At 40.3% G+C, this 15,371-nt stretch overlaps 1 protein-coding gene across 6 annotated transcripts in view; it reads right to left on the bottom strand.

Annotated features, from left to right (window-relative positions):
* Positions 1-2,612: 2,612 nt before the first annotated feature.
* Positions 2,613-15,371, bottom strand: part of negr1 (neuronal growth regulator 1) — a 212,992-nt gene continuing 200,233 nt past the window's right edge. For 4 of the 6 annotated variants that reach the window (XM_061825426.1, XM_061825423.1, XM_061825424.1 and 1 more), the window contains 2 exons: positions 12,452-12,487; positions 2,613-3,377 (listed from right to left, as the gene is read on the bottom strand). In XM_061825426.1, coding sequence (XP_061681410.1) covers positions 3,277-3,377; positions 12,452-12,487 — 137 coding nt within the window. In that variant the 3' untranslated portion in view covers positions 2,613-3,276. The remainder of the gene's footprint in view (positions 3,378-12,451; positions 12,488-15,371) is intronic. The other 2 variants (XM_061825427.1, XM_061825425.1) reach the window with 1 other exon arrangement.

Consider the following 15,371-nt stretch of genomic DNA (forward strand, 5'->3'; position numbering starts at 1 on the left):
GCTTCTTTTGGTATACATGACTTGACCACAGGGTGGCAACACAATACAGTGATGCCAGAAAATACAGAAGAGGTTCACTCAACTGCTGTAGGTGAATCAGTTATCTACAACAATACTAGTTTTCATAGAATATAAAAAATATATGCTTACGAGTGTTGGCATACTATCTGTCTACATGTGTTGCAGCACCATTTGTGTTGAAATAGCCATTGCTTTAAAAAAGAAAGCCACATTTCCCAAAATTACTCACACAATAATAAAAAAAATAAAAATAGTTCTGGTTAAATTAGGTAATAATGTCTGTTAACACAAATACAAAATCTAATAAACCTATTCAAAAGGAGGTCAAGAAAAAGTACAATGAATATAAAAATCAACGCATAATATAACTCATAACAGGGGCTCAGTGAGGGGCGCAACTCTCAGGATAACTTAAAAAAAAGTGTTGACACTTTTAGGGGGGGAAGTGATAGCACTGAGTTTTTTTATGTTTATGAGGAGAGAAAACAAAATGGTTTCAAGCAAAGGGCACTTTGCTGGAGCACCACAAGGGATCTATGTGTGCATATGCCCCTTGTAACATATTTGTGGGCTGTTTACCTTGATGAATTGGCATTAAGGTAGCGGACCTAAAATTATGTTGTTTGTCTACATATATTCATCCATTTTCTGACCTGCTTATCCTCATGAGGGTTGCGGGAGTACTGGAGTCAATGTATGTACTGTGTATATATATATATATATATTTTTTTTTTATTATTATTTTTTTTTTGGGGGGGGTGAATTGTTTTCTGCTAAACTGCTGGTTGTTGTTAAGTGAGTTGAGTTGAGATCACTTGTCTTTCAAATTCTTTCCTGCAAGTCAAACCAAACAATTATCCTAATAACGACTAGTTGCTCCCAAAAACGTGTTGGTTGTATCACTCATAAATCAAGGCACCACTGTACTAGCAAGTGATTACTGTTAGCACAATTTCAGGCTGTCATCAATTGCGTCACAAAAATTTGCAGGGTAACGAGAGGCGACTGTGAAAAAATAAAATGAAGAAATCAACAATAAATGGCTGAAATTTCATGTCAACATGCGTCACAAGCACACTCTGGACGTCAAGCAGTCAAGTGTGTGAAAACTAGGACTACACACACACAGACTGTCAAGATACGAATGTATCTATATTTTCTCCACATAAACATACACATTGAGTCTGTTCTACAATACTGCAATATCGGTGCACGCCCTCTCCCTGCTTTGAAAAGGAGCTCGGTTGATTGCAAACATTTGTTCTTTTTACTCGACAAATAAACCTCCAGACAGTCATGACATCTCAATCGATGCAACACCGTGCTCATTCAAATCAATTGACGTCACATAAGCGGTCGTTTCTGTTATACATTGTTTTTACGTATAAAGGAAGTGAATAAATATGTTCCTCACTTATTGTTCAGTGTACCTTAACATTTAAACAGGACCATATGGTGCAGGTTTTTTTCTCTCTTTTTTTTTATTTTTAGAATTTGTTAAACAAGCTAACAAGAAAAAGAAATCACCACAAAACCAAACGTAGAAGCAATAACAGTGTTTGTGCTTTAAAGTCTTTTAACTGCCATGGCTATTTCGCTAAAAGATTTGCAGTTTCAAGTTCATGTGAGGATACTGGTGGGAGTTTAACACGACAAAAACTCAATAAATTGTCCCCACTTGTCTAATTTGGACTATTGGTTTGGATGGAACATTCAGTAATACAGTTTCTTAAACAAACATTTAGTGGCTCGTCTAAATGTCCTTCATTGAGTATGTTACTATTAAGGCTTTAGAGTATCTTCTTATACTGTTGATTGATAGATACTGGAGGATGATTATGCCATATACAGAAAGTCAGAAGTTACCAAGTTCAGTTTACATAATGAAACAAAATAGAGCACTTGATTTAGTTTGATTTCATGGACATTCACATACTCTATGGATGAGTCAACCTTGAGTTGCTATGCAGTTTTTAGCTGTAATCATAAATATTTGGGTTGAAAAGTGAGCAGGTTTGTATTGACACTTTTCCACAAGTCACGAGTTCATTAATATAACCCTTTTCTGCAACGTTTCAGCCTATTCCCGAATAATGTGCAGCAATAACAGGGTTGGTCGGGTACCAATGCTGTGTTACAGCGATTTGTGAAAATTGGTCATCAAAGTTGAAGCTCCACCTAGTGAAGTCGGGGCAAAGCTATGTTTTATTACTGCATGAGATGCAGCAGCTTGATGTGACACAACTGGCGGTGCCCAATAACACACTATACAAACGATTGGCTATTCTAGAAATTGCTATTTCATACAAACGGTGTTGCTGTTCGCATTCAGCTAAAACGTTTCGGGGTCGTAAATCGTATATTCTCAGTGGAATCTTTCAACGTCCTGCCAGTCTCGAATGCAGCAGATAGCGTGACATAACCACCTCTTTGAGAACTATTCTAGTATGAACTCTCGTGTACGAGAAGGGGGAATTAACCACTGCCACCTTCCCCAGAATACAAACAACGAGTCACGAAATCATTAAGATGCAAGCAGAACACGTGAGGTTGGTATTTTCCTCTTGACTGAAACAGTAAAGACATTTAGCAAATGTGACAAGTTTTTATATCTGCAAGGAGAAGCAAGGCGACTGTTCCTTCCGTCATCTGTACATGTTCGTTAAAGTCCTCTCAAAAAAAAAAACAAAAAAAACCCCTAAAAAAATCAACGTGTTAAGATACAGATATGTTACAGGTAACTTTTCTACTTTCACTACCTGATTCAAGCTTTTAAACAGGCCCACTAACTAAAAGCAAAGAAAATGATTTGACTACAGCTTTTGTTGTTGTTTTTTTATAGTAAAATGAGTTTTTTTCTTTCATTTAGCCACCCACAATGCATTCAACTAAACATTGTTATGGTAATCATGTGTACTGAGAGAATTGGCACAATTGCGTCTTTATCCTTGTAAGAGATAAACAGATGCAAATGTCAAGTGAGTGAAGTTGAGCGTTTGATACGATTGGACGCCAAGGAGGGAGAGGAGCTGATTCATCCATCAATCAGAAAATGAAAAAAAAAACAAAGAACGAAAACAACAAATAGTATTTACATGAAGTTCACCATGACAAAAAAAAGAAAGAAAGAAAAATATTATTATTTTTCCCCTCTTTGCCTTGCAACAAACTGCACCCGTTTGGAATCCAGTCATGGGCGATGTCACCAAAAACTTGTAAATGCTCTCGACAGTCACTTTGCTCGCCGCTCTGCCGCTAGTACACGGCCATCAAGGTGGTCAGAGCCAGGACTAGGTAATGGCAGGCCAGCGGGACGTGCGCGCTTCCTGTGCTCCCATAGGGCGCCGTGTTGGGTGCTGTTGGGGGACAACATGACATGATTAGTTGCAGTGGCGCATTACAAAACTTTCAAGTCATGAGTTCAGTAAGTTTCTTTTAGGAACATGTTAAAAAATGGAAGATGTTGACTAAAAGTGCTTTCGGCAGATGAGTTACAACAGAAGAAAAAAAGCATTTCTGATCTAAATGAAAAAAGAATTGTGCCTTTCAAAGCCCATTTTGAGGAGTATTTTCGAATCGGTACACATTTGGACTTTAAAGACTATTTCATATCAAAGCAGAGTGTCTGGTTAATTAAATAAAGACCTGCACAAGAACCCAATTAGTCTCTTCTTTTTTGTCAGGCATACAATTCGTTTTATATTCAAAGTCGTGTTGTACTTTACAAGATTTTAATTGAGATCATTTAACATATTAATCACTCTTCTCAAGTAAAGCAACATCCTCAAGTTGCACAAAACTTCATCTAATGATGAAGACTTGGGAAATTGGCAGAGAAATATGCACTTGAACTTAAAATAAAATGACTTGCTTCGGTGGTCACTTTGATTACAAAAAGCATTAAGAAAGAGGGACGGGGGAAAAATAAAAATAATTTAACTCGACAAAGTGAAACTCAGAAATAGGTCGATGCGAAATTTCTGCCTCAGAGCTCCAATGAATTCCCAGTGAAAATACTGACAAAATGTGGACGCAAGAATTCATTAATTGCATTTGTTGTTGCAGTCCACTTGCAAGTGTTGTTGTGAGACCCAAAAGATGGAACTGCCGCTACATCCCTGGAGTGGAAAAGAATGGCCTTACGTGCAAAGAAGACACATTTAAGTTAGTTGAGATTTAGCGAAGGTCTGTGCTCTACTGAGTGTGACCGAATGCATTCAATTTCTTTCTGGCATATGTAAAATCATAATCAAAATGTGTTATGAACAAGTCTGATAGAGCCAATATGTGAGTATTGTGTAACAACAGCATGTTTTGACTTGACCATTACCCATTTGAGATCAGTTTTGTATGACTTTATAGTAAGAGTCAAATGATGTGCGCGCTAATATATAATATATAATAATCTATATATAAGCTAATATATCTTGCCTGCCGCAAATACATTTTGACTAAGAGTGTTATTTTTTTTCTGACACTTGTCTTCCAAAAGGACATTGGCAACAAAGAAACTAGTATCCACACTGAATTATGTCGCAAACATTTGCCCGTTGCCATGCAGATGTGGCTGAGTGAAGATGTAGACTGCTACGTTAGTTTCTCAAACTAGTTGTTCGCTCCCCCCATACTCCCCCACCCGTCTGCCTCATTGCCACTGAACGCTCAGCTCCCGAACTCTGGAACTCCCTGACATCTGCCATTCGTCACATTGACTCTTTTCCTCTCTTCAAATTCAGACTGTAAACTAAAACTGTCAAGACACCTTTCCTGAAGCTACCATGAATATTGCCTATTTATTGTGTGTGCATGTGTATGAATGTACATAGTATCTTCATGTAATTTTACATTATTTTATTCATTTTTTCTGTGATTTTAATCATTATTTTATTGCAGTGTTCTTGTTTTTTTTGAAAGCGCTTGAAATAAAATATATGATTGTTATTATTACTAGCAAAGTGCTGACTGGCTGGCTCATATGCATGTGTTACATGGGATCAAAAGATAGTCTTTTCTGTTGGTGTCGTGTTTAACATTTTTGACATTATATTTGCGCCTGATCTGAATTCCTGTATATGTTTGTAATTTTAAGACAAAAACCCTGAGGTGCATCAGCAAAGGTGTTTCTTATTCCCTGCTAATTTGTCATTAAAGTTAACTGTTAAATGTATTGTAGGGTTTTTTTTTTTAACAGAATAATAATAAAACTTTCTTCTATGTTGTATTTGTATGGTAACTAAAAATGTTTATTAATGATTGTACACTTTACAAACTATGAAAGCAGTGGACCCAACCATCCACTACCGCGCTCCAGAAATGCTTGGGCCCACCAAGTGTAGTGTTGGCGAGAGATGCCACGTTTTCTCCTCCGGCATCAACTACTGTGGGGAGAATCATGCCTTCAAAGACTGTCACCGGGAATAAACTCGCAAAGAAGTTGAAGGAGAGCCACAAGAAAAAGAAGGTACTGTATTTTCTTTTCAGGGTCTGGCATAGAGGCATGGAGTTTCAAGAAAGCTCAAAAGAGCCATCAGGATCACCAAGAACAAAGTGCCTCTATATTCTGGAACCTCCTTGCAGATTCTTTGAATTTCACCACCAGCTTCTCCATCTGACTGGCCTCAGCCCAAAATCACTGCCTGATGACCTCAACTCAACTTAAACAGCACATTCGATCTAAGACCAGTTGACAATTTGAACACATCCGGTTTGCATACCAAGCAGCCAGAGGCTTTGTGCTTGTGTGGCTACCTGGGTGGTGTCTTCTCCTTAGTCCCCCTCTCTTGCACTGTGGCTCTGGAGTGCTCCCACCATCTGTACGTCTTTGGCCCTGATTGCCTCTTGCATTTCACGCAGTATTGTCGCCAATTTGTTGTATCTTATTATGTTTCAGCATTTCAATTTCCACGTCCCTGAGTCGCAGTAAGCTCTGACTAAGTTTTTGATTATCGACCTCTCCTCAGTTCTATTCCTGACAGAACAAACTGACAATAATATGGATCCAGCAGACTCAGATCCAGTGCATAATGCCCTCCAAGCACAGGGTCATGAAGCAGGACGAGCAGTATCTTACTTTCCATAGACACCGAGAAGAGCCGCCTGAGAGTCACGTCTCAACGTTGAAACAGGTGGCCTCTCAGTTAGAGGTTTTAATGAATGCTGTACAGAAAAAATAATCAGTACTCACACGGCCTGATGCAATTAGAGTCCGACTTTTTTCATGTGAACCAGTCACCACAGTGCAACCTGTCGCCTCCATGGCACTTTACCACTGTTCTCGTGATCAGAGAAGTTCTTGGGGGATTTCTACTCAGGCATTCATCACCCTGTGCGAACTGAACGTTGGACTGCAGCCAGCTGCCTTCCTTGCCTTGTAGGCTGAGATTATTTTTTAGTGCCACTGTCATGAAATGGATGAGTTTTAGTATGTTATCAATGAAAAAACGGCAGCGGGTATGGACCCATCCATTTTTTTCACCACAAAACATGATTTTGACGTAGATGCCTTTTTGTAACTCCCGCCGGGCTGGCTCATACATATTGTCTGCAAGTCTGTTGTTAGTCAGAAGTGATCCGCATATCATCTAAATATGGCTCGAAACAATAGGGTAATATTGCCCTGGTAACTTCACTCGGCCATGTTATGTTTTCTTTGAAAAGAGATTTTGTGTCAGAAGGGGCGTGTTTGTCTCCCATTGTAAGGGCCACAAAGTATTTTAAATTTTGAATGTCCCAGTGTGATGTCACGGAGAGGAGATGCAGCTAATATGGCTATCACTTGAATGTTGAATGAGACTTCCGCAACTTTGGGCATGGATGACGTGCTCTCCACTCAGATTTATTTTTCGTATAGACATTTAAGTGAATAATGTTAGATGTATTTTTCATTACAATATTTATTTTAGAATGTTTATAGGGATGACAGTTGGGCTTTAAGTATTTCGTAATGACTTTGGATTTATTAATTCTCCCACTGTCTACTAAACCTTGTCAATGTCATCTTGCGTGACATGTTGAATGTTTGTATTTGGATATTTGGATGACATTTTGATATCCTCCCCCATAAGGAGACTCTTGTTAAGTGTGTCCACTCTGTTACAGCGGCAATTGCAAAATGTAAAAGCTGAGAAACGTGAGTTCTGCTTTAAGAGGAAGTCAAAACTCATGCCATGACTAATTGGCCCACCACAACTTTACACTGGCATGTACAAAGGTTTTTGGAGTTTGTACATTTCTATAGATAATTCATTCAAAAATTTAGTATGATAACCTCACATTTACACAGCCTTAGCTCATCATACAGAACCTTTGTGTGTAACTCTGCTTGTCAGTCTGCTTTTCAGAAACTTAAATCAAGCTTTACCTCAGCCACAGTCGTCACTCTGCCGGACCTCAAATGGCAGTTTGTAAAGAAATTCGATGCATTTCACGTATGAATAGAAACACTGCTCTCGTAAAAAATGCCTCAAGGATGGTAAGTCCCTGCCGATAGCACAACATCCTTGGTTTGACATTTCTATAGACTTTGTGAGGACTTTATTACGGGAAATCAAAAGTTTATCAAGGGAATACCGCTGTCCTCACTCTCACTGTCATAGCCACATTTTTAAAAAACGGTACATTTCATTACACTACCTAAATGCACCTTCACAAAAGAAACTAAAGATAAAGATAAACAACATGTTTAGGTTTCAGGGTTTATCCAATAATGTAGTGTCGGACAGGGGACCCCAATTCATTTCAGTATTTTGAAAGGAGTTTTGCAGCCTAATAGGCACTACAGTCAGTCTGTCAACTGGGTTTCATCCCAAAACCAATGGACAACATGGAGACTGGGCTCTGATGTCCTGCCTCACAGGATTGACCATCTTGGACCCAGAAGTTGTGTAATTCTTTCCTGCCATTACCTACCCCCCACCCATCTGCACTGGCTCTTGGAGCGAGCCTGACAAATTTTGCGACACTGAACAAAGTCTTACAAAACTGTGACTGACTGTAATAGGATAATAGGCCATTTTCCCAGAACTGATGTGGCACAGCAGTTTGGGCTGTCTACCAAGCATACGTCATTCTGGATGGAGTCCAAGAAGCTAATTTCTGATTCATTGCACATTTCCCCATAACCAAGATCATCAATATTGTCACTATGAAGCTTAGGATTCCAATGTCAATGAGGGTCCAACTCTCATTCCAAGTCAGCCTACTCAAACCTGTCAAGGAGTCCTCTGTGGTCCCACATCCCAGACCCCCTCCTCGTCCCCATCTCATGGATGGTGGCCCTGTCTTTAAGGAAATGACTGTAGTCGCCACGTTGTTGGGTGAAACACATGCAATCTCTGGTGTACTAGGATAGATACAGGGCTGAGGAATGGTCATGGATCCCTTCTAGATTCAGTGTTGATGACTCGGTCATTGGGGACTTCTATGATGATCATCCTGAGGCTCCTGGACTGTCTGATGCAAGAGCAAGTAACAGGGGTGTCATGATCCTGCCGCTCATTCCAGGCAGTGCGGGGTCCCCCGCGCTCGCGCTAATTGGGAGGCACACACCTGCGCCTCATGCGGGCTGATTATCCCGTGTATATATAGGACCCCGATGACCACTGGTGCTCCGCCAGATCGTTGAGCTTCATGCCCCATTCGAATACTCCCGTATCCCTGATCGTCAACCCGTGTGTACCGACCTCCGCCTGTTCTTCGACCAACCCCGTAAGCCTAACTCCTTTGACACTTCTGCCTTCCTTGATCGATCTCCTGTGTACCGATTCCTGCCTGCCCGCTGACCTGCTCTCTATGCCCGACGTCTCAACTACCGCTGCTGCACCTGACTGCCTGCCCGATCCCCGACCATTGAATAATAAAGGTTTTCCCCCGAACTACCTTGTTATGCTTGTGGGGTTACGTGGGTGGTGTCTTTCACATTGTTCCCCTCTTTAGAAAACCCTGGTCCATAGTCCTCTTACCACCTACACCTCATTGGCACAGATTGCCTCTTGCATTTCATGCCATGTCTCATCCTTCTCTTTTTGCCAGTTTGCTGTACCTTCCTGTCACATTGCAACACTCCTAGTTCCTTGTCCCTGATCAGAATTAGTCCTCACCCAGTTTTTGATAACTGACCTTGTCTTTTGTGTCACATTTTTTGGATACTGTTGCTTTCTCTGACAGCCCACTCATGTTTCTCCCTCACAGCACACAGAGAGAATCCATTTGAGTCTCCACAAGTCTGTGTCTTCTCATCAATGTATTCATCATCTATACTTATGAGAAACAAAATACCACCCAAATGTCACCTGGTGAAGTTGGTTGTTGATAGAATTCCTCCTGTCCATCCTATCCAGCTTCATTCAGCACCAAGGACCTGCTCTGCAGCAGTCTGTTAAGTGGTGTGAAACCTGCCGGCTGGAACTGGATCCCAGCAAGACTAAGGAGATTGTAGTGACCTTCCCCAGAAGAAAGAGAGAGGTAGTTGCATCTGTCCCTACCACTCTTCATTGACTGTGACAAAATACAAATATCTTCATCTTCATTGGCTACCTCCAACACAGAGGTGATCCTAAGGAAGTTCAACCAGAGAATTATAGTACGTGCCCAGCAAGCTGAATATTTTTTCAGTCAGCAACACGATTGTACTGACGTTCTTTTGGGCAGATCATGTCGTTCATTATGGTCTGCTATTACCATTCTATCAAAATGGAGAAGAATTGCAGTCGAATCCATTTAGCTCAGAAACTCGTGTCAAAGGTCTCTGAATCTAAATGTTAGTAAAGGTTGTGTAAATGGCAATGTTAGGGCTCTGAAAATGTGAAAATATTCCATGTATAGTTGATTTCAATGGGAAATGTTCATTTGTGTGGAATGGTGGGGATTGGTTGGAGCATCTGCCTTGCAGTTCTGAAGTCCGGGATTCAAATCCTTGCCCTGCCTTTGAGTTTGCATGTTCTCCCCATTGCTTATGTGGATTTTCTCCGGTTTCGACCCATAGCCCAAAAACATGCATTAATTGAGATTAAACTGCCCTTAGTTTTGATTGTGGGTGCGATTGGTTGTTTGTTTCAATGTGCCCAGTGATTTGCTGGCAACCAGTTCATGGTGTACCCTGCCTCCTGCCCAAAGATAGATGGGATGGGTTCCATCACTCCTGCGACCTTTTTTGAGGATAAAGTGGCCCGAATAATTGATGTTCTTTTAATAATGTGAACCACATCAAACTTTGATAAGTGTCATGGCTGCAGTGCAACATGGCAACACTGTAGTTGGAGATCTGTTTTCACTACGGTGTTATTAGACATACCAGAGTATTTTACATATCTAAAATCATCAACATGATCTAAAAAAATACACAGTACATAGTATTTTTATAGTCTGAATATTGACATTAGGCTGAGTAAGGACATAATTTATCTATTAGATCAGATGAGTGTGGTGTTTGGGACGATTGATGAGAATAATATTTTTTTCTGTTTTACTTTTCTCAGTCCAAACACTCTGGCAATATTGTTTAAAGATAGAGATATAATATTGAGCCGACCAGGAGAAGCTCTTCAGTGCTTTTACCTATCCAGCAGCAGAGAGCATAAAAAGCTGGATCTTAGTCACAATGCTGCAGCTCACGTTCTGACCAGAACAAAGAGATCAGAACATATTACCCCATTTCAAAAGTCTCATTTGAACAAACAACTTTCTGCTACTGGTCTGTTCAGCACAAGATGGTTTTAGGTTCTGAATACATGAAGACAAAACAGTGGACTATAAACGTAGTAGGGCTCTGGATAGATTTCACGTCAATTTTATCAGCCTGATCAACTGATAATTGGCATTTTATGCTGATCAGTTCTAATCTCATAATTCGCCGATTCGATCAATGACATCATTGATCCGCTCTGTCGGTGTAGTGCACACCACTTTTGAAACCCTGAACTAGTTTATATTGATATAGTAGTATTTATGTCGTTTTTAGTCTTTTCACATAGTACTGTAAATATCTGATACCCACTAAAGTTATTACAAAAACATGTTGGCGGCATGGCAGAAACAAGATGGCTGACAGACGACACGTAATGCCTGGATCAGACTACAAGACAAATTTGCTCTTTCATGATTGCACTATGTAAGACTACAGTAATAATATCTTGCATTCTGATACCACCACACAGAAAAAAACCTGTGTCGGTGGTCACTGGTGGTCAGGACAGGAGAGGATGTTTGTGTAAGGCTTGCTTGAGGTAGGCTCATGTACTTTAAAGGGGAATTCCAGTGGTTTCCATGAACAATGTATCCAATAGGTCATGTAATATGTACTTATGATAATGTAATGTTAAATCCTCTCTCATTTAGTAGAGTTTTGAGAAGATTTTTATCGACAATTACGGATTTTGAGGGGCGCTGCCATTTTCACGAGTCACATGACCTACATCCGCGGATGTGACGTGTTACATGCCGTTCTCGGTTTTATCCTCATCTGATGAAGAAATAGCAGTTTCGGTTGATCGGATACTATCAAACAGATTTGAACCTGTGGCTATAAATAATGTTGAATATTGGTTCTTTGGGCGGAATGACGAGACGTCTGACTACTCAAAGGCCTATGCGCGACACATAAGTGCGTAGGCAAAAGCACCCTGGAGCTCCGGGCCGGCAGCCGCGGATGGTTCTTCGAACGAGAATGACGAGGAGTCAGACGAGCGAGCTCCGGTGGCGGGCCGCGAGCTGAAATTTTTAATTGAAAAATGTTACGGCACACCAACAAACAAAAATGTCACAAAATGTAGATACCATTTTCAAGCGGCTTATCTTCAAAAGGCTCATGGAGCCTGTATCAGCTAACTTCAGGTGAAGTTTGAACTACACCCTGAACTGGTCACCAGGCAGTCACAGGGTACATATCAATGATGCCTACACCAAAGTCAGGCGTGTGTACCACGACACCATCAGTGACTGTACAGAGACACATCATTTATTGTAAATATATATTTTTGGAGCAATTAGGTACACAAATAAACAGTAAATGAACAGGTCATTAAAATATACTCATTGCAGTTATTGTTTTTTTAAACCTGCTGATGGGTGATCGGCCCCAAAAGTCCTGATGGTGTAAAGGCTAGCTCTGGAATCTAACTTGTGGAGCACAGAGTCCAATGCAAACAAAGGTGAAGGAGCATTTAGCTGCTATGTTGCAGGAATAAGTTGCCAACAGAAGTAGTCAGCACCAAGTATCATTTTTTTTAACTCCAGATAAAAATTCTCCCTCTTCCTCATGCTTATTATTGAGTATTTTATAGCATGACCACTTTAAAATTATCTTTCTTGCACTGTAGATTTTTTTAATTTTGAATTTTTCTCTTTATTTCGAAATGTTTCAGAGATATTTTTTTATTTTTATCTTTCTCTTGATTTTTCAATACCTTTTATCATGTAAAGGAAGTTGAGTTACCTTGTGTATGAAATGGTTGCTTGTGCTTTGCTGTGTCTAAGACAGGAACAAAGGAAAAAAAATGGCAAAATACAGATGAGCATCATCTCATCCTTGTATACAACATTTCTCAGTAAGAACAATTTGACATTGTGATGCTCAACTGACTGGATAATAGTAAAGCGACAGGAGCGAGAAGAGATAAGGCTTTGTTTTGTTGTTGATTTGACCAGAAAGCCACAGAAATACGAGCGGGCTTCTCTCGGGAGCTGTGTCAGTCATGGCAGCATTTCATTGGGAGGGGCCACTCCGCAATTCTAACTTACTCTTTTACCTTGTAGCTCAATAAAGCGTACAGCCGCACACACAAAGCATGAAGAGGCAGTGCAAACAAGCTGTGTTCCACCAAGGGAAATCATGTGGTGCAACGCCCATATCAGCAGGGCGCCTCTATTTACATGTCAATGTAATTAGTTCACAGTGTAACTCTTCTGATGGGGACCTCACACTGTACAAACAGTTACCAGACAAATGACAAGCAAAAAAGTACACACATGCAATTAGTATCCTATACACTTTTTTTATATATTGGACTTCAAAAAGCCTGTACGGCATTTTTCACACTTGCTTTTTTGTATTGACAAAAACATACAGTGAATGCAATTTTTTTTTTTAGCCAACATAGGAGGGTTTTTTTTTTTTTTTGACAATGTGGGGTGGGTGACACCTGTTCTATTATCACCTGACAGCCTTGCTTTTACTTGCTATTTTCACATTACTTGCTGCTATTGAAGTTGTTTAGCTATTGCAAATCCTACTTCCAATGACAGGCAGAAGAAGGAGGAAAGCATCAGTTTGAGGTGTCCAAGCAAAACCACAATTTGATTACGTGCCGCTCTTTGGCTCTTGTTTTTCCTTTTGTCTTGTCCGTTATCTTTATCTCATCGTTCTTTTTCTTTCTTTCTTTCCTTCTTTCTTTCTTTTTATCCCACTCTCCTACTCTAGCTTCTCCATTTGACGGTACAAGATAATGACACAGTTTTCGGTGAGAGCGAGCCGAGAAAATGTTGCCATGGCAACAGCTCCTGTCCTGCTCAGTGTTTGCTGGAGTCTGAGAGCTCTGCATTGTACTCCAGCCATGACCACAGCGACATCATTTGGACTGGCTTCATTCTCTTCCATTTATTTATGTTATTATTATAAGCTCTTTGCTTATATTGTCATTTGCACAGTTGCAATAAAGGACACTTGTATAAGGAAGTGTAGAGGCAGGTAGAAAGCTTGTCAGTTACTTGGTCCCAGTCTGCTCAGTGTTTAACTTTACCTTATTATCTCTTTGTGTCACAGTGAAAAAGCAAAGCCTCCATTGTTTCCACTGTGTGGGCTTTAACTTGCCATTCCAATTAACTCCCAAACCTGGAACTGCCTTGCAACACCATTATTGTGCTTATTAACATGAAGGCGAAAGACACTGAGATGACGTGAGTGGGGGGTGAAAAAAGCAGATGGAAGGAAAAAGGGGAAATCAAAAGAAACGAGAGCAGCAAAAGAAGACAGTGATTGAAGCAATCCTTCTTTGGGGATTAAATTTAATTGCCATGTACGTACATCAGTGCCCAGCTACAATCAAGCCTAAGACTAAGACAATATATCATAAAGTAACCAACAAGGTGCACGAGCTGAGGGAAGACAAACGATGCTCCAAAGGAAGATGGGCGCTCCAAAAGGATCGGGGATGAATGCGATATGCTTCAATTCCTGTTTTGCATTACAATAGAAATAATTTAAAAAAAAAAAAGATCCACAAAGCATGAGACAAAATCATGTAAATACTAAAACTGGTTTCCTTTTTGTCATTCTGGACTTGAGCCATCAGGTATAAATCATCTCCTGGGAACACAAAGCATCCCTCTCCTTGTCCCTCCTTCCTTATCCGTCCCAAATGTCCGCCGACAGCAGTTTTGTCACCCACATATCATATGTACAACAAATGTTGGGGCCTTGAACCTCACTCACTTGACACAGACAATGAATCATACTGAAATATGCAACAGTGACACTGTTTTGAGGTTTCTGTGCAGTGCCATCTGCTTGTGTATTGCACAACGTACTATAATTCAGAGAAACACCCTTGTGTGAGAATCATTCGCCATAAAAATATTTTCTGTTTATTCACCTCCCAATTTAATGCCGTGTAAAATCATTGCTGTCTTTCAGCGGAGTCGAACTCTTTCAAGAACAAAATGCGCAGCTAATTCGGGACAAGTGAGTATTAACTTTTCTCTGGCTAAATACTTTTTAAAACCTAAATAATTACTTTTTTTTTCAACAGAATGGGAAGAAAATATAATGGACTCATGGCATTGTCTCAGAGTACTTGTTAGAGGGTACTTTCCTAGTGGGCATAGTTCCATGAAATCTGATGTTATGTAGTCCTCAATTTCTTTCATTGGCCTGAGATTGATTGGCGATTCTTTCAGGCAATTCAAACGGCGCTAACTTCCTGTGACCAAAAAAGAATAAGCTCATCGAAGAAAATATATGAATAGTAACTCTCAACATTCCCACACAGTTTCTGGTTCATTAAATAGCAGCCTCTATCATCTTTTCACTGATTTCAAACCTTTGAAAAAAATCAAATGTTTATTGACAGAGGAATCCTCAATCCTCATTTTTATGTGTACCACAGCAATAATTGCAAGAATCGAGGCAACTCTCTGGTGTGGTTGTATTGGATTGTGTTTTTAATTTTAGCCCTTTTATTATTGAGTTCATCCCTTGACTTGGTCCAATCCCCTAAGCAAGTCGTTAGGAACGATGCATGGACAGGCAGCCAGCCAGCCAGGCAAGCATCATCCCACTCTCCCAGAGGATGTAGCTCTTGAGGTAGGGTGAGGGGTGGGGTGGGGGCTCAGTGTCCTTGACCATCAAGTCAGTGGCC

Source organism: Syngnathoides biaculeatus, chromosome 7 (genome assembly GCF_019802595.1).
Source record: "Syngnathoides biaculeatus isolate LvHL_M chromosome 7, ASM1980259v1, whole genome shotgun sequence".
Lineage (NCBI taxonomy): Eukaryota > Metazoa > Chordata > Actinopteri > Syngnathiformes > Syngnathidae > Syngnathoides > Syngnathoides biaculeatus.